Raw genomic sequence first — 20,076 nt, forward strand, 5'->3', positions numbered from 1 at the left:
TGTGTTAGTCCATAATTAGGAGAAGATGTTAAGATTTGAAGAGAGTCAGAATGATCGTTAAAAGTCTAAAATGTCCAGAGATTAGTAATTAATTGCTTTATATACTTTTGACGGAAGTTAGACGCTGCTTGGCCTCGCCCAGCATCCATGATTTCAGTAATAGAATTCTTCCATGAGTGACGGTCATATGCAATGGCTTTGACGCGGCAGCGCCAACCGAAGAAATAAAAATGGCAAAACGGTGCTAAGTCGTATTTTACCAATAACAAACAGTCTTTCTTCAAGCCCAAAGGGCAGCGTTACCAAGTTTAGAGCGGTTGCGCTTTAATAAAAAACTTTGAAATACATAGGTGGTCTTTGCGCCATAGACACTAGCCAAGCCATGCGAGCCGTCGTCTCTTTACAATTTCCAAACTGGTTACGGTTTTCACAGCGCTGACTGATCTCCTTGTGGATATTCATTTATGGATTCATGGCGCTGGACACATAGAATCCGACATGGCAATTGTGACCAAAGACATCAACATATTTTGAGATTTGACTACTATTTTGAAATTTGACAACCCACATTTCATACCCATATAGGAAAGGGCTTTGACGATCTCCTCGTAGATTCTAATTTTTGAAGTGAAACTTATGCTTCGACGTTTCTATAGTGATTTAGTGAGCTGAACAAAACCGGCAGAGACTAGTCAAACACGCCTTTCCGTTTAATGGTCAGACCCCCGCCCTCCTCTGAATCGACAAGAGATCCAGGTACTCAAATTCTTAAACTTGCTGAATGCTGCTGCCATCCAAGGATATATAAGGGGGTTCTGAGGATTTGTACACGTCACTTTGGTCTTTCTTAGACTAATTCTTAATCCGACCATGGCAGAGAAACAGGATACTTTATTCAACACCATTTAGGCTTTCAGTGGATCATATCTGCGAAGGCAACATCATCAACATAATCCAGGTCAGTGAGTTGAACACCTCTGCGAGCCACCACACCTTCGTGTTTCATCACAACTCTCTCAATATTCCAATCAGCTACGTAATTGAAAAGGACGAAGGATAGGACGCCACTTCGCTTTACCCCTGAATCCACAGAAAAGTAATCAAAGTCTTTACCATAAGCTCGTTCCTTAAACTGTGTGTCCTCACAGTACACTTTCAAAAGATCTACGAAGTGCAAGGGCAGTCTCGCCAGAAAGCTTCTCGAATAACTGAATCGAAGGTTCCTATGAAGTCAACGAAGATAAGAATCAATGGCAAGCCACATCTATGAAAAAAGCAGCCTAAGGATAAAGATTTGCTCGGTCTGACTGATCAAACCTCTAGATGTTTTGATACCACATATCTCCGGATGGACACTTCCAACCGGGCAAAAAAATAAAACGCAAGATTTATCAACGTTAATCATAAGACGGTTAGAATCCAGCCAGAGATACGTCTCCGCGAGAACAGCTCTAAGCTTGGAAATGAGCGCTGTTTCATCCCTTTTACAACCACCTAGTGTGGTATCATCTGCAAAAGCCAAAAGCTCATCATAATCTAGAGGCTGAAAAATGTATCATCTACAGGTATTGGTTGATATACTTTCGAGTTTTCTGTAAAACACCAAACAGAACCGTAAAATTAGCCAGAATGAAAACAATCAAACAGTTCATGGTTTGCAAACTGTAGTAAGGAGCGACCCGGCTCAATAGTAACCAAAACTCTAAAAAATCGAGCCAATTAAAAAAAAAAAATCGATACCAATAGCTACATCAAAAGAATTGCATTTTAATGCTGATTTTAAATATATAAGTTTCATCAAGTTTAGTCTTACCTATCAAAAGTTACGAGCCTGATAAAATTTGCCTCATTTTGAAAAATAGGGGGAAACAACCCCTAAAAGTCATAGAATTTTAATGCTGATCTTAAATATATAAGTTTCGTCAAGTTTAGTCTTACCCATTAAAAGTTACGAGCCTGAGAAAAATTGCCGTATTTTAGAAAATAGGAGGAAACACCCCCTAAAAGTAATACAATCTTAACGAAAATCACACCATCAGATTCAGCGTATCAGAGAACCCTATTGTAGAAGTTTCAAGCTCCTATGTACAAAAATGTGGAATTTTTCAATTTTTGCCAGAAGGCAGATCACGGATGCGTGTTTATTTGTTTGCTTGTTTGTTGTTGTTTTTTTTTTCCCAGGGGTGATCAAGTCGAGCCAGTAGTCCTAGAATCTTGCAAGAGGGCTCATTCTAACGGAAATGAAAAGTTCTAGTTCTCTTTTTAAGTGACAAAAAAATTGGAGGGCACCTAGGCCCAATCCCACGTTAATTATTTTCCCAAAGTCAACGGATAAAAATCCTGAGATAGCCATTTTATTCAGCGTAGTCGAAAAACCTTATAAATATGTCTTTGGGGACGACTTACTCCCCCACAGTCCGCGTGGGAAAGGCTACAAGTTACAAACTTTGACCAGTGCTTACATATAGTAATGGTTATTTGGAAGTGTACATACGTTTTCAGGGGGATTTTTTGGTTGAGGGGGGGGGGTGAGAAGAGGGGGATATGTTGGAGGAACTTTCCTTGGAGGAATTTATCATGGGGGAAGAAAATTTCCATGAAGGGAGCGCAGGATTTTCTAGCATTATTTAAAAAAAAAAACAATGAAAAAATAAATATGAAAAAGTTTTTTCAACTGAAGGTAAGAAGCAGAATTAAAACTTAAAACGAACAGAAATTATTACGCATATGATGGGCTCAACTCCTCCTAATACCTCGAGCTCGCTTGGTAATTTCAACTATCTATTCTATGGCTTTTGTGATTCAGGGGTCATTCTTAAGAAATTGGGACAAAATTTAAGCTTTAGTGTAAAGAGCGAGGTACTGACGAGGGGGTGAACCCCCTCATATACGTAATAAAAACATGAAAATACAGAAGTTCTTTACGTAGGCTAATTTATAAGTTACGTATATCTTTTACCAATAAAAACATTCGTAAAAAATTAAAAGTTCTAGTTGCCTTTCTAAGTAGCCAAAAAACCGGAGGGCAACTAGGCCTCCTCCCCTACTCCTTTTTTTCTCAAAAACATTCGATCAAAACTATGAGAAAGCAATTTAGCCAAAAAAATAAATATGCAAATTTCGTTTTGATTATTCATCTGCGGAGAGCCAAAATCAAAACATGCATTGATTCAAAAACGTTCAGAAATTAAATAAAAAAAAACAAATTTTTTTAACGGAAAGTAAGGAGCGACATTAAAACTTAAAACGAACAGAAATTACTTCGTATGTGAAAGGGGTTACTTCCTCATCAATGCCCCGCTCTTTACGCTAAAGTTTTTTACTGTTTTAAAAAGTATAGTTAAGAGAAAGAGTCAAACTTTAACGTAAAGAGAGGGGCGTTGATGAGGAAGCAACCCCTTTCACATACGAAGTAATTTATGTTCGTTTTAAGTTTTAATGTCGCTCCTTACTTTCCGTTAAAAGAACTTTTTTTTATTTAATAGAAATAAGAGGCAGAATGGAGTTAAAGTCAGTCTTTTATGTAAAAGACTTCACTTATCAAATAAGTATGAATAATTCAATAACTTGATTTACCATTTTTGGTCATTTTTCCCCTTACAGTATGCAAGAAAAGAGCAATTTCTTAATATAATTGAGCAGTCCCTACCTCTGGAAGAGTATTAGAAGATATTCCATTACACTCAACGAAGTCTAACACTAATGTCTGGAGAGTGTCAATCATGTCAAAAATGTTATCTAGGGAGATGGAAGAGTTCAGACGATGAACTTCATCCAGCAGAAAAACAGCAGATATGCATTCTTCGAAGCTTCTTAGTACTCTTGATATGCCCCTTTCGATCATTTGTCTCACTGCTAAGGGTAGTGCTAGAAATTAAGAAAAATAAGTCCTGTAGTACTACTATAATATATTAGAGCTAGTTTACAATATTAGTCAAGTTTTGATTAGACGGATGGAATTCATTTTTAGATTATATACAATAGTAAAAACAAAATATACTTTGCCACAAAATTACCAAATTCAATATTAAAGTTCAAAATTCACCAAGACTCTAGGATGAGTTACATTCTGTTCATTAAATCCAGAGTGATTTTTTGTACAAACGCTACGCTAAATGAGTCGAATTACGCTTTTGAAGCCAGATTTGATTTTTTAAATATTCATTATGATAAAAATAAATTATATTTTTGCCACAAGTTTACCTAATTCACTGATCAAAACCTACCAAAACTCTAGGAATAGTTTTATCTGTTTAGTAGACAAAGAATGAAATATTTTATTATACTAAAGCTAGATTATAATATAACTTGAATTTTGCTTCTGAAGCCAGATTTAATTTTGTAAAATATTCATTATGGTAAAAAAGAAAGTGGCATCATTACTATAAAGTTGCTAAAATTACTGATCAAAATTTACCCCAACTCCAGAACTAGTGTTTCTCTTTCCATTAATGTGAATGCGAAAACTTCTTTAGTATATTAAGGCTAGGTTATAATATTAGTTATATTTTTCTTTGGTAGCCGGATTTAATTTGATAATTTTATGCAGTAAAATTTTATATAGTACCCAAGTAGGAAGGAACAACCAAGCGGCTCTGTTGCCGAGTCGATTAATTCCCTAAAATAAGCAACACAAAATAAAGATGCATGCCGTGTTTTGTGTTATAGTTTACGGTACTTACTTGTTATATCAATCACACTGTTGCTCTTGATCAGTGTAAAACCAGCTTCTCTGTCTGCATTAAGAGATAACTAGCTTAGTCTCAGTGAGATAAACTACTATGCAGGTATATCTTAATTAAATATTTAATATATAGAGTTGCTTAGGTATTTAATATAGTGCGTTCTGGGCGGCCTGCTTTCCGTAAGTCACGGTTGTAGTTTCCATAACTTTGTTACTAAATTATTACATATTCATCATGTTTTGGTACATTTCATTATGATTAACCAACTTCACTTCTTTGGTATGGTCGCTATACCAAAGTCTATTCCATAACTTTGTAACTAAAGTATTACATTTTCATCATGTTTTGGTACATTTCATTATGATTAACCAACCTTCACTTCTTTGGTATGGTCGCTATAACACGCAAGTACCTAGTTTACTATTAAGCCTGTGAGGAAAATCTTCCATATTATTTTTTTTCCTTGTGAGCATGGAGCTTATTAAACTGACTTCTAAGAAAATTACGTAAGATGTCATATCTGTAATAACTTCAGGGGAGGGTATCAACCCGTATTTTTAAGAGCCTTAAAATAAACTTAAACACAAAGAGATATTTGAAAAGAAAGACTCAAAATAATGTAAGAAAACTAAAAACAAACGTTTCAGGAGGTTTAGGTGAAGAGAATAGATCTAGAGGAAACTGCTAACACCTTCTGAATTTAAACAAAAATTACGTACAAGTGGTGGTGGGCATTCGATGTATCTCATTGCAGTAGAGATAAAAGTCTGTATTTCAATGGGAAAATAAGCAACTTCACTTGATTTACTAAAATTTGGGAGTAGACAGTAGACATAGAGGGTGATGTGATGTGTCTTTAGTTATCAACCCCATACCACCCCTTCTCTTAAAAACTAAAAATCAAGACTCGTCGTAATTAAAAATTCTCTGAACACTAAGGCTTCCGGGGTTGATCTACCCCACAAACGAAATAGAGGTAGAGTTTTTGAATAGAAGGCATGCGTTCAAAACTAAAGATAATCATAATTAAAGATTCCCCCCCCGCTTCTTCCCCTTCTCCAGTCAACTACGGGTTTTTTTTCTAAAAGTAAATATAACTACGTGATTCTGATTGGGTTTCCTGATGCTCCTCTGTAGAGGCTCCATCGCGGTTGACTGTTTCCTCATCAGGTCTGAATGCTTCTCTGTTGTCTCCAGTATCCTGAAAATAAATAAATCTTTTCAACAAAAGCCAAATCATTTTTAGATTTTCTTTGAGAGGCATAGCTGTCAAACCAATTATCCACATAAAACGAGCAAAGCATGGAAATGACAAAGAAAATGCAGGCTTTAGTTTTAATATAACAATTAGCAGGTAAATTTACGACGCTTTTTCTTTTGTTCGTTTTTGTTTATGAGTAAAAAGCATGTCATTATCCTTTATCCATGTCTTTTATCCTTGTAGAAACATTAAAATAAACCATATTATTCAAGGAATCTTCCTACCCGTAAAAGGGGCTAGTCTATCCCCCTCCCGGGGAAACACCAATGGTCCATCTTATTTTTATGATATTGACAATATACGATTAAACAAGCTCTATTTTATAGCCCATTGATGCACCGATAAAATTGAATGAATCAAAGCAATTAATGTTTAATCAAAACTTCGTCTAATTTCTATCCGCTTTATGTTTTGTTTCTTCATATGAATTTATGTTCACTTCAAGTTATAAATGTACATTATAAAAAAAAAAATGAAACATCAGAAAGTGTCGTCTAGAAACACTCGCTGTTTTTAAAATAAAAGAAAAATAAACAGGTTTATAATTCTCTAATTAAATTTTACTAACAAACTGAACCCTAGCAGTAACGATTATGCAAACCCTACACTGGCAATGTTTTCGCTGCACCTAGTAGTTGTGACTTCTGCATATGAGAGTTATATGAACAAATTTGGTAATCACTAATACAAAGCTGGGTTACGATAAAACATTAATTGTAAAACATGTACATAATGTACTCTGATACTCTACTTCTCTATCGTAGTATAAGCCTCAGATTTGTATCCAACACGCATGAAAACCCTTTCAGACCAGCGTTAGTACAAATCAAGCGTCATTTGTGAAATATGTTCTTTTTTATAATGGAGATCTTTATTACATAGGTAATATATACAGAAAAAGCACGAAGTCCAGTATTCCGGACTTGTATGGCTACTCCAAGAATACTCTACATTACACATATGCATCAGGTTACCACACCTTCCATCCACCAACATACCAACACAACATTATAGTTCTGATCGAGAAAAAAAAAAGTCAAAACTCATACTCATACAGGCAATGACGTTTCAACTGGCAATGGAAATCAGTTCTATCGAACCCATTTTTCAAAAAAGAAGGCAACCCATTCCACAGCACTAGAAGACAACGGCGACCGAAAAATGCCGACCTTGTCGATACCTTCAGTGGTCTCCTATACTGGCTTACCTGTCTAGTTCCATAACTGTGAAGATTCGCAGCAGTAGAAAACATATTCCGAAAGCGAACCGGGATAGTATGATTAATAATATCAAACATAAACAAAATCCTATAAAATTACTTAATCCAGAGAACGACAGTATTTGGACGCCAGAATAGATGGATCTTACAGAGGTTCGGCTTTCAACCGCATATATCGCTCTCATCGCTTGGTTTTGTAATAACCGCAACTGCTTAAAATGGGCCGAAAATGTGGTAGATCATATCGAAAAACAATATAATAGATATGGATGGATTAGTGAAAACTAAAGCAGCCGTAACACTTTTTGAGGAAACTGGTATTTCAGTTTTCTTAACAATCCTACATTTCTTGCAATCTTCGAGGATATGCACTGAATGTGTTTTGAAAAACACATTCTTTTATCAATCAGAACGCCTAAATATTTCACAAATTGGCTTCGTGATATGACCTATTCACCAATACGAGGTTCTTTCAGCCACAGGTAATAGTTTGCCAATCTCCCAAAAACAATAAAGACAGACTTGTTGTAATTAATTTTGAGCTTGTTAAGTCTCATCCATCCCTCTATACGGATCATACCTTCCTTCATTAAGGAAAAAAGGTGACTCTCAGTAAGTACCATAACTGAATGGCTGGTGTCGTCGGCAAAAAGAATAAATGATTTTCTTGGTTTCAAATTTGCAGTTTCTTCACTCAAATGCGTCAGCAACTCAGAAAGTGCGCGTTGAAGATCATTTATATAAATCGCGAACAGCAAGGGGCCAAAAGAGGGGCCTTGGGATACTCCGAAATTTATTGGAAAATCTCCCGACTCAGCCTCGTTCACTCTTACATATAATGAACGTCTCCTCAAAAACGAAGAAAGAATCTTCAGGGCGTTTTCTCTGATTCCAGCATTTTCCAGTTTCTTCAACAGGATATCATGATCTACGGTATCAAATGCCTTTAGGATATCCAAAATAATAGTTGCAACTTTAAGCTTGTGATCAAGCGCATTATTTATTGTAGTTGTCAGAAACTGTATAGCATGCTCCGTTGAAATTCTTCTCCTAAATCCAAATTGGTTCTTGTAAAAAAAAAAAAATTTCAGAAATTCATTTATTCGGATATATATCATCTTTTAAAAAACCCATGATAAAATCGGTAGGAGTGGGATCGGTCTATAGTTGTTGAAAATCACTTCTTTCATCACATTTATGCAAAGGCACAACTCTGGCTTTCTTAAAATGATCAGGGAATTCCCCTTTTTTGAGACCGGCAATTTAATAATGACTCAAAATCTGGAAGAATCACAGGTAAGATAAGATAGGAAATATTTATAAGATGTCTATACAAGCAAATTTGAAGCTGTTGGAGGAGGCACAGGCCCACAGTCATACTTTGAGTCCGGAATTATATAAACTAATATTTCTCGATAAGTTGTAAAATATGCTCCAGCAGTGAAATACAAAGTGAATGTGTTTTCAGTTTAACTAGCAGTAATCAACAATCAACAAAACCAAAAATTAGTAAGTACTAGTTTTGACAAAAATCAATATGTATTTACTCTTATAACATAAGCTGGCTTACTGATTTATGTATTATTTATTTTTATGGAATTATAAACATTAAATGTGCAGCCAGCGATCCCAGGGGCCCTTAAAAACCCTTTTTGGTAAAAATTAAAGAGTGCTTGTCAAAAACGGACTAAATATAAGGGGTGTAGCATGTCCACCTTTAAATTAAAATACATCTAGTAAACCTCTATTTTACATGATTTTGGACCCTTACTCTAGGAACTTCAAGTACTAGTTACCCCAGAGACAACTCTTTGGATATTTTGAAAATCCTGATTAAAATAGCGATCCTGAAACTTCGATCTAAATCCATAAAAGGCTGAGGGGATCCTCAGAGGCACATAAGATAGGAGGTTGCCAGGGTTTAAGTCTTAAAGTAGGTCCTGTAAATTTAATTTGCAACTGAATAAGCCTTTCCCGAAGTTTCTACGACCGTCCGTTCAAAATCAGGACTCTGACAAAAGAAATAAAAATAAAAGAATAATGCATAAATGACAAAATTGTTGCCTAATAAGTTTATACTACTGCGTTGACTATGATATAATTATAATTGACACAGACTGTTTACATGATTAGAGTATTCAAAAAACCTAAACTTCTTTTCTCAACAAAAGCTTAGTGCAGAGCGGTTAATTCGTGGCACAGTAATACCCCTGACTTTCAATGTTTGGCTAAGATTAAGGACTAAAACACCATATATAAAAATACCTAAAGAAACTAAAAGCTGCTACCATTAAACCGACAAAAATTCAAATAAGCTTAATTCTAATCTATGAAAATGTGAATTTGGATTAAATATTCCAGTTTTTCTTTGTTTGTTAGTCTACTCAAAAAATTTGGAAGCAGGGAGATCCCTTTGTTAAAATAATTTTAACTGATTATAGAATAGTCAACGTTAGGCTAGTATTTAAGACAAATGCTAGTTTAACAAAATATGTAATTATACATATAATTATTATGCCCTTTCAACAAAAATTTCTGTTTTATCTTTTTCGGTTTAATGAAAAGATCTTTAGCAGTAAAATTTTCTACCTGGATTCAAAAATGACTCAAATACCCTTTACAACTGAATCTGATTCAATTATTTTCTTTTTTTAAAGTTTCTGGCACAAATTCTCTTTTCGAAAAATATAGACGGAAAGAGGTCTGTCTCAATACATCATAATTTTAGATGGGCTAAAATTCAAAACCAAAACTTAGTTGGGACGATTTCTACCGTTCTTATATCATTAGCCTTTTCAGAACAAGGTCGATTGACCCGACTTCCCTTCCAAGCCTAAAACGTGTATATGAAGAAGCTTATGTCCGGAAACGTAAAGATGCGCTAAAATTTAATACAGAATTTTACCCTCACCCCAGTCGACACCATAAGCAAAGACATCCGGTTACAATACAGACTGGCAGTTCTGGCCTCTTTTGTGTCCGGGGCAAAATCTTAAGTAGCGCTCCCCTTCCTCTGTAACATATAATGCCCTGTTAATTATTAAATTATTATTAATCATTTTAACTGTTATTATCCAATTGTTTTTAAATTTTAATTTACCTTTATTTTATTCATTAGTTAAGAGCTTATTAATTATTTTCATTCATTAACTACGTTCTCTACTTTATTGATAAAATTTCTAAAATTGCAAAATGATTATAATCGTTAAATTATTTGTCTGAAATTTTACGCCCCTAAAATTTCTGCGTCCAGGGAAAGTGTCCCTCCCCTAAAACTCCCTATGAATACAGAGTACTTACATTAGGCTCTATTCTGTTGTGGTGACGACGATCCTCATCTCTGCGAGCTCTACGATAGGAGCGACGAGCTTCATTCACGCTCTCTCTGAATCGGCGACGACTTTCTTGAAGCAGCCGAGTTTGATCATAAGACATGTAATCATGACTTTCGGTGAGCTCTCTTAAGCTGCGACGAATATCTGGTAGATCATGCAACTGGATTGTATTCTCGGAAAAGTTGTTGAAACTTCCCCTTTGAGGTTCAGAGGGCTCCAAAACGTTGTTAAAGGGAGGCAACGAGGGTGGAGGCGGTGGTGGCAACAATGAAAATGCTAAAAATTAACCAAAAATTATAACCTAGATATTAGATCAAAAACATTTTATGTATTATTCGTGTGATATATGGTGTAAAAACACGGAAATATGGTGTAAAACACGGAAACTTCGGTGGAACATTCCCAATCCAAACTAGCAGCAATACACTATACATTGTTTTGCGACTTCTATTTAGTGTTTTTAACAGATAAAACATAATAGATAATGCATATAATAGATAAATATAATCCCATTAAATGTTATTTTAATATACCTTTTATTTAATCCAGGTATCTTTGACATTACTCTTTATTCTTTAGAACTTTCATGTTCTTCTACTCAATTTCCCACATAGTATGCCACTTTTTTGTTTTAATATACCTTTTATTTAATACAGGTTTCTTTGACTTTTTTCTTTATTCTTTAGAACTTTCATATTCTTCAACTCAATTTCCCAAAATAGTCTTCCACTTTTTTGTCTTAAAATACCTTTATTTAATCCAGGTTTCTTTGACTTAACTCTTTAGAAGTTTCATGTTATTCTACTCAATTTCCCCTCATAGTCTGCCACTTTTTTGTCTTAATATACCTTGTATTTAATCCAAATTTCTTTAATTTTTTATATTCTTTAGAAGTTTCATGTTCTTCTACTTAATTTCCCCACATAGTCTGTCACTTTTTTTGCAAAGACGGTGGATAATTTTTAGTTGCAGACGTTATAAAGGCAAGTCGTTTTGAAATTAAACAACAGAAGTGAAGTTTGAGAGGATGTCTCCTGACTAAGAATTCATTGAAGGTGAAAATCCAGTTAAACAATTCATTTCAATAAAAAGCCTGAGTAAGACCTGAAGCAAGGGCACATTATGAATTTTCAATTAGTGCAAGCGGTAAGGTCAATCAGTATTAATTGAAAAAGAATAAGAACACGATTGGGAACTTTAGATAGCATTATTAGCGCTTAAATACGAATGGCTGCTAAAGCGTTTTTTTTCTGCTTTGAAGTTGAGTGAAACTTTCTGCTTTGAAGTTGAGTCTGATGGTACAAAGCAATCGAAATTGGACTACTCAAGTTTTCGTTAGTGTTATAATAATGACAGTACGATAAGGTAGAAGCTAGCCAAGTTATTTGAGGAATTTTCCGGAGAGGTCGGGGAATGTTACAGTGGGAACATGCTTATTATCCTTGGATTTATTGTAGTATTACCGCAGGGGAAACTAAAGCAATAACATGACGAAATCTGAATTTTTAATAAGCCTGCCGGTTCAAGCTTAGACCTATTAGGTAGCATTATCTGAAAACAAACATCGAAAGCTACAATCAGGTGAGTGCAATCAGGGTAGTTCAACCTTTCGTATTTGATGCACAACAACATATTAAATTTGTATTCGTATATGATGTGTCTCATATTTACAAACAGAGCAAGAACAGAAAAACTAAAGAATATAAGCGAGACCGAAACAGCCAAAAGATTTCATTTAACTTAGTCAATTACAAATAAAAAAAATAAAAGAAAAACTTGGGGGGGGGAAATAAAATTAATGCATCTGTTGAGGCGTTCACTGACAAAGGAAAAGAAGTTTCTCCTAAACCCACTAGCTATGCCAGGATTGATAGAAAAGTCGATGATTTTGAGGTGTCTAAGACGAGAAGGCCAAACTATGAGTTATGAGGAATAGGAAAAATGGATTCACTGTGGCTAATTTTCAATATGGATTTGGTTTTATTCTGGTGCGTCTAGATGCCTAAGATAAAGTCAATGAAAAAATAGGCGTAAGTCAGACAAAACGTTTGATCGAATTGAAAGCATTTATTTTTTTACAGTCAAAGACTTCTCTCCTGTACTTTTCACGATCTCTGTCACAAAGCGAAGAGACATGGATATCATTTAACTTAACTATTTGGTATTTCTTTCAAATTAGAGCCAACACAGGAGAGACCCGCTCATTATCGGTTCTACCATTATTGGTAAAGAGTTAAAAAGAAGAAAGGAACAGTTTAATTTTTTCATTGAAACGTTTTATTTACTTTTGGGGGAGGGAGGAAGTCTGTATCTCCATGATGAGAATAAAAGGAAAAACGATGAAATACGAGACTCAAAGAACAAACTGTTAAAAAATATAAATGATAAAAATTAAAAATAACAATATATATTTAAAACCTAACAAATAGTAGCAATAATGCTGAAAAGAAAGGAAAATAAACTGAAAACCAAAAAGCAGAAACTGTAATCTACTTTAAATAATTTAATGAAATCAATGGCTTGTTTTCAGCTACATCTTGCTGAAGATACATCCAAATGCGTTGATAATTCTTCTTGACAAGCAAAATGTACAAAACACGAGGTAAATTCTACGCTGAACCCGTTATAACACAAAAAAAACTACCTAAGCTTATTCAAATATCTTTAAAAAAATCAAGTTTAAACTGTTTTCTATAATCATAGAAAATCGCTAAGCCAACTTATGGTTTAGTTACCGTAGAAACAAAACTTAATCTAAAAAAAAGTGTAATGAACTTAAAAGTTTATCTACATAAATTCCTGAAAATTTTGATGTCTCTAAAGCTTCCCCTTTTATATTAAAATCCAAAGTGGAAAATCGGCTTGACAATATCAATAAATATGTCAACAACTTGACTTCGTACTTCCTCTCCATGGTAAAAAAAAAAATAAATAAAAAAATCAACATCAATATATACGTCAACAACTTAACTTCGTACTTCCTCTCCATGGTAAAAAAAAATCAATAAATAAAAAAATCAATATCAATAAATACGTCAAAAACTTAACTTAGTACTTCCTCTCCATGGCGAAAAATCAATAAATAAAAAAATCAATATCAATAAATACGTCAACAACTTAACTTAGTACTTCCTCTCCATGGTAAAAAAAATCAATAAATCAAAAAATCAATATCAATAAATACGGTCAACAGCTTAACTTAGTACTTCCTCTCCATGGTAAAAAAAAAATAAATCATAAAATCAATATCAATAAATACATCAACAGCTTAACTTAGTACTTCCTCTTCATGGTAAAAAAAAAATAATTCTGAAATGCAACTGTTAGGTTTGTGAGAGCATAACGTGGAAAAATGAGCATCTAAATTTAAAAAAAGTGACAGTTATAACTAACCTTGGTAATCGCGGTACCGTTGTATCCTTCTTCTCGCAGCGGCTCGGTCCAGGGCAGCTTGTCTGCGGTGTCGTTCTGGCCACGAGTACTCTCGGCCCCTTCTGAACATGAATTCTCGGTTCAATTCAAGTTGATTTTCATGTTGAATATCTATTGGTGTACTAGCATTGCTTGCTTCTTCTGATGGACTAGTCAAAGAATCGATTGATGACTGTCTTCTCGCAGTGGAGGCCTGGTCCAAGAGACCTTGCGTGCGAGGTCGTTCTCTTCTCGGAATGAGCTCAGGGTCTTGATGTCTTCGACGAGAAGTCATCTCGTTTAGAGAAGCTGTACGAGTACTAGCCTCGTTTTCTTCTTCTAATTGATTGGCTAGGTCGGCTAGGTATGTCACTATTGATGTTACAGTCTGAAATAATAAAATAATTGACATGGCGAGATATTCTAAAAAAAACTTTGATTGCCTCGAAACGATGGTAAAACGAGGATTTACAACTAATAATTAGAAAAAATAAAGAAAGCGAAATCGCAAATCCAACTACCTTGGACCTTCCCTTCTCAATAGGCTCGGATTTAAATGCTATAGACCTTGACAGCAATAATAAGAACTCAGAACCTAGAGAATAAGGCGTCTGTAGAGAAGTTTTGACACTGGGAGCAGCACTCGTAAAAACACGAACGCGGTTTGAATGCTGGTTGATCCTGAAAGTGTCTTCCCAATCCCATCCATGACTTTGCTGAAGCTATCTGCAAGACATAGAATCTCAGTCCATCCATAACAAAGGACATGAATGTTCGATGGAACAGCAGTTTTACCATGATAAAAATGTATTGTGCCCGGAAAGAACCACTGCGCAACAGAGACCTTTATGGCGCTAAAGTCAAAAAGCCCGAACTTCACAGCGATGAATGGTCCACCGTGGAGGCTGTGTAAGGTTCTTCGTCCGTTCAACGCACAGCTTTTATAGCTAGGGAGTATTGCTACGTTTCAGCTGGCACAGTTGTGTCGATGATCTAGGGATTATACTGGGTTTGTTAGACTCAAGATGCTAGCCCTATGGTAGAGTCAATCAATTCCCTGAAGAAAATCTTGGCTTTTCAGCTCAGGAGGTATTTTTGGCCAGTTCGAAACTTTTCGGACCCAGCAATTTGCGAAAAAAATAAGCCGTATAGACATGGAGTCAGATCGTCAGTCCATTTCCTCTCTTCTACACCAAACTATTTCCGAGAAGAGTAGTACAGAAGAACACACCCAAATCCAACTTAACTCTGCATCTTTCCCTAATGAGTCGCTGCTATTAAGGCAGGGGCTAACCAAAATAGATCACAAGAGAACCTGATCAAGAAGACGGCTTGTTTGTAGCGATTTTTGACACGATCGTGCTACGGATGAACTCTTCGAGGCAAAATGTTAACAATTGAGCATTGCCCGGCTAGAAGCAATTTTTAGCAGGACAAATGAGGAGAGAGTCCCTGTCGTCTTCAGTGAGAGATGAAGATCTGAAAAAAAAAATAATTCACTACAATTTTAGAGTGGCTTTTACGCTCACTTGAAGTTAAGTGAAATTGCACGCATAGTGCCTTCAACTTCATTGCGAACTTCAACTTCAGAGATAGTGCATTCAGCATTGCTGGGTACTATACTCGAAAGCAGTGCTCGCGAATGACTGCAAAGTCGCTTGAAGTTCAAATTTTTCTAAGTAATAAATTTCAGTTTATGTAGGCTTTTTGTATGTTTAGTGTTTTTTATTAATTCATATCAGTAAATGTCCACTTAACTCTCGCAAACCTAAAGAAACTGAAAAAAGAGAGATAAGAATAGACAGAAACTGAAAAGATATGTTTTAAAACGTACGCTTTTTAAGCGTAAACTTAAATCTATGTTTTTCGAGAATAAAAAACGAAAAAACAAACGAATTTCCGTTTTTTTGCCCCTACTTCTGTTCCTTTTTTGTGTTGGCTGAAAACAGAAACGGTTCCAACCCCTACTTCGTATAAATATGATCTAAATCAGCTTCAGCTGACTTCCTTAGAAATAATACAATATAAACTCGACCTACGTTGCCCGGGCAAAGTGAAGTGCTGCGGCAACCTTTGTCCGGCTTCGCCGGCTAAAGTGTTGCGAGAGCAAAACTTTGGTTTTGTTTTTTCGCTATCGATCAGTAATCACATGATCAAAGGCTATTCCTCAGCGTTGAAAAAACATCAACAAAATAGTATCGAAAAAAGGGACTAAATTGACTTTGCAGCTAGTTGAACTTTATCCTTTTCAATCGTAGACATCATGACGGATGAAAACTTGGAACAATATCTTATGTAATCTAGTTGGTATTTTAAAGCTATCACTAACTTTTCAGGATCAAAATACCATAGATGAAACTCTTTAATTATTACGAAACTATCTCATTGTTTTACATTCTCGTTTGTGCTTGTTTCTTCACTATCGGTTAAATGATGAAGTTGTCAGCCTATAGAAGTTTTTAAAACGGTAGGTTCTAAGAAGAACGCAATCAGTTATCACATGACCCCAGGCTGTTCTTCAGCGTTGAAAAAACAACAAATACAAAATAATATCGAAAGAAGGGACTAAATTGACTTTGCAGCCAGTTGAACTTTATCCTTTTCAATCGTAGACATCATGACGGATGAAAACTTGGAACAATATCTTGTATAATCTAATTGGTATTATAAAGCTATCCGTAACTTTTCAGGATTAAAATACCATAGGTTACACTAATTATTACGAAGCTACCTCATTGTTTTACGTTATCGTTTGTACCCGTTGCTTAAACAGTTAATTCTATCAGATTTAAAGAGATCGAGTACAATGTGCACCAATTTACACAAATTTCTAGCCCAAAGTGAACAGATTCTTACTTACAAGTCCCTCTCCCGTGATAGACATCAACTTCACCGGAAACAAATAAATGGGTACACCAACTAGCAAAAGTTGCAAACCCTTCATTGCTGAAGATGATTGTAGCCCAACAGCCATGATAGGCATCAAGTTCACCGGAAACAAATAAATGGGTACACCAACTAGCATAGTTGCAAACCCCTCATCGCTGAAGTTGACTGTAGCCTAACAGCAGATTATTACTTACAAGTCCCCTACATGTCTTACCACTGGAACCAAATTGGCTTTACCATCAAATACACTGGAAACAAATAATAGATATACCAACTAGAAAAGTTGCTAACCCCTCTTTGCCTAAGGTGATTATTACCTAACAGCCAACTGTTGCTTACAAGTCCTCTATATGTCTCACAATTTGTATCGGCCTAGATTTCGTTTCAGTGTGTACCTTACTACTGAAGTTGTCAACCCCTTGAAACTTTCAAACTGGTATACCTCATGAAGGAATTTTTGTACTAAAAAATGGATGTCATATACTTTGATCAGCTCATCAAGAGCTATCGATTGCCGTCAAAAAAAAATTCTATCTGTCTTAGTTCAAAAGTAGATTTTTTTTTTTGCCGTAGTACTTTATAACGTCACCACTTAGAAAGGAGCAAAGGATAAGCTCCAATTTCTTTAGCAATGAGACAACTTTTAAAGTTTATTAGGCACATCTGATACCATTTCTCTACCGCAATCCCAAGTCCGAAAAACCGAATGATAAACTCAGATGAAATCATGAACAGAAATGGATAGAAACAATAGATGGCAGCACTTTCAGACCCGTGGGAAAATGACACATTTTAGCTTCTGTAAATTTTTCTATTTATCACTCAAAGAAGATATATTGGCTGTGGGGCCGGGTAACTGCCATATATATTTAACACTTATAGATTTTATTCCATCTTCAATTTGAACGTGGTGCCTGCCTGCGTGCCTGCTAGAACAGATCTTTCCACTCCAAAGCAGAAACATGCTTTGATAAAACGAAAGCTTGGCTGCACAACTTCAGATACTCCTCTCTGACATAGGCTATATAACTCCACTTTACTTCGCAAACCATAGGCTCTGGCTCGTGGACAAGCAAAAACCATCCTTTTTGGCCCCAGGCAAGAGTTCTGCGGAGCTTTCCAAAATGTAATGTCATATTCATCAATCCGGCCTGAGGTCCACACTTTCCGTAAGAACCGCAAAGGTTAGACCCTTATCAGTTTCCAGGAATAAGCTGAGATCGGCGGTATAGGAAAAAAACTAAAGAAAACAGGACAAAACCAAAGTGTTGCTCTCGCAACACAATTTAACGTTAACTTCGGACTGAAATTCCTACAGTCTGGCATTCAAAGTGACATTCTTTCTCCCTACCAACACACTCTGGAAACCAAATATCATACTAGAATGAAAAGAATAAAAAAAAATAATTAAGAAAGAAAAATTTTATAAAAAAGAAAATACTGAAAGTAAAGGTAGAATAAAAAGAAAGAAGAATGAAGACTAAAATAAATCCCAGTACACTTTTACTTAAAGGAATATCATTTGGAAAACACAAAAATATACTAATTCCTTTCTAGTCTATTTTATTCTTTACTTTAACCCCTAGTCTTACTGCTTGACATTATCGTTTTTACGTTGATCTTGATGTAGTACTTATTTGACTGTTGTTGTTCTTTTTGTAGATCTTTGCAGTAGTTAATTAATTCTTGTCAATTTTGACTTAGTTATGTTGGCTTATAGCCATTGTGCTCAATAAACATATTTTATTCCACGAGAAAAATTAAAAAAGCATAAACTAGCTAATATAAGATACCGCACATAAATAACTACGAATGAATGACCTTCATTGCCCTAAAAATAAATTAAAGGACCTAATTGACTCTAAAATATTTGTAGTGGTCTCCCCCACTCCCAAAAAAGCTATAGTGTAGTATCCCAGTTATGAAAATAAAATTCAGATTGAACTTAAAAATTGTGCTGAACCTTTTGGTCTAACTAAGACTTGACTAAAGAAAACAAGCCATTAAAAGAAGAATCTTTTTGATACAGCAAAATAGAACTATTGTAGAAACATTTTGACAAGGACGGACGAGCCTTTTTTTCATGGAACGTGAGTAGTATGTTGATTTATATAGTTTCCCCCTTCCTTTCTTTTTTTGAACCTGATTTCATTAAAGCACAAATTACAATAAAGCCTTCAGTGGGGAAGGGGGTTTGAACAATACCAATATGATTTATAGTAACTTCTGGACATGTTGTGTAAGTAATTAATCATAATTATTTAAATCCGTATTTAGTAACTTTTCAACGTATTCAAATAAGTATTTATTTAAAAATTAGATCAAATAATTCAAATACATATTTAATTTATTTTCTGTATTTAAATACAAATCAACCTTTACCAAAATTTATAAATACTTTCGGCTATTAAACACAGTTTTCGAGAGTTCTTACTGTTTTTCCGGATTGTATTTAGCATAGTTAGCTTTTTAAGATCTTGATTTAGAAGAAGATCCGTAGGAACACTTTACTGGAGGCCAGCTATATTTGTAGAGTAGGCATGCATGAAAATAGCAAAAGTTCAATAGCTAAGGCAAAATTTTTCATTGGTAGTCGTTGTTAGTATTCAGTATTTTGAAGTAAAAAAAAAAAAAGCATTTTAAAATGTTTTAACTGAACTGGCCTGAGTACTGAGTGTACTAAAATTAAACTAAAAAGTATAATATCTGTGTCATAAAAAATCCATGGCATTAAAATTAGGTGGAATATAAGTGGAGAAGCTGTTTTTGAGAAGTTATTAAAATCTTTATCTGTGCTTCAAACTTTTATTTCTTATTGATTTAAAAATCATTCCGCAAAACAAGTTTTTCAAAAAAGTAAAGAGCTCCAATAAACCATAATTAAGCAGAAATAAAGTCGAGTAATCTTCCAAGCATAAAACTACCACAAAGCACAATCAATAAATAAATGAAACCCAAAATAAACAGGAATAACAATAAATAACCGAGTTAAACTTCAAAATGAGCAAAAATGAACATGAGTAGTGCTGAGAATCTTCCCCATGTCTTCTCAATCAAGACCAGAACATAATTTTGATTTTACTGGAAACAAACAAAATACATTTTAAATGCTTGCACTTTTTTTCTTTAATAAACAGAACATTCTTGGAACTTTTAAGGAATACATAAATATGTATATTAGACTGACAATCAAACCATGGGGTTTGTCAGCACTACTCATGTTAATTTTTGGTATGAGTTGACCCGGTTATCTATATATATAAAAATAAGTTGTCT

At 34.9% G+C, this 20,076-nt stretch overlaps 1 protein-coding gene across 1 annotated transcript in view; it reads right to left on the reverse strand.

Moving 5' to 3' along the window:
* The window catches only part of LOC136031452 (uncharacterized), a 104,898-nt gene that overhangs the window by 25,376 nt on the left and 59,446 nt on the right, over window positions 1–20,076 (reverse strand). Inside the window, exons 11-14 of the mRNA XM_065711054.1 lie at window positions 13,894–14,299; window positions 10,466–10,776; window positions 5,787–5,886; window positions 3,650–3,867 (exon numbers count right to left, since the gene is read on the reverse strand). Coding sequence (XP_065567126.1) covers window positions 3,650–3,867; window positions 5,787–5,886; window positions 10,466–10,776; window positions 13,894–14,299 — 1,035 coding nt within the window. The remainder of the gene's footprint in view (window positions 1–3,649; window positions 3,868–5,786; window positions 5,887–10,465; window positions 10,777–13,893; window positions 14,300–20,076) is intronic.

Source organism: Artemia franciscana, chromosome 9 (genome assembly GCF_032884065.1).
Source record: "Artemia franciscana chromosome 9, ASM3288406v1, whole genome shotgun sequence".
Classification (NCBI taxonomy): Eukaryota; Metazoa; Arthropoda; class Branchiopoda; order Anostraca; family Artemiidae; genus Artemia; species Artemia franciscana.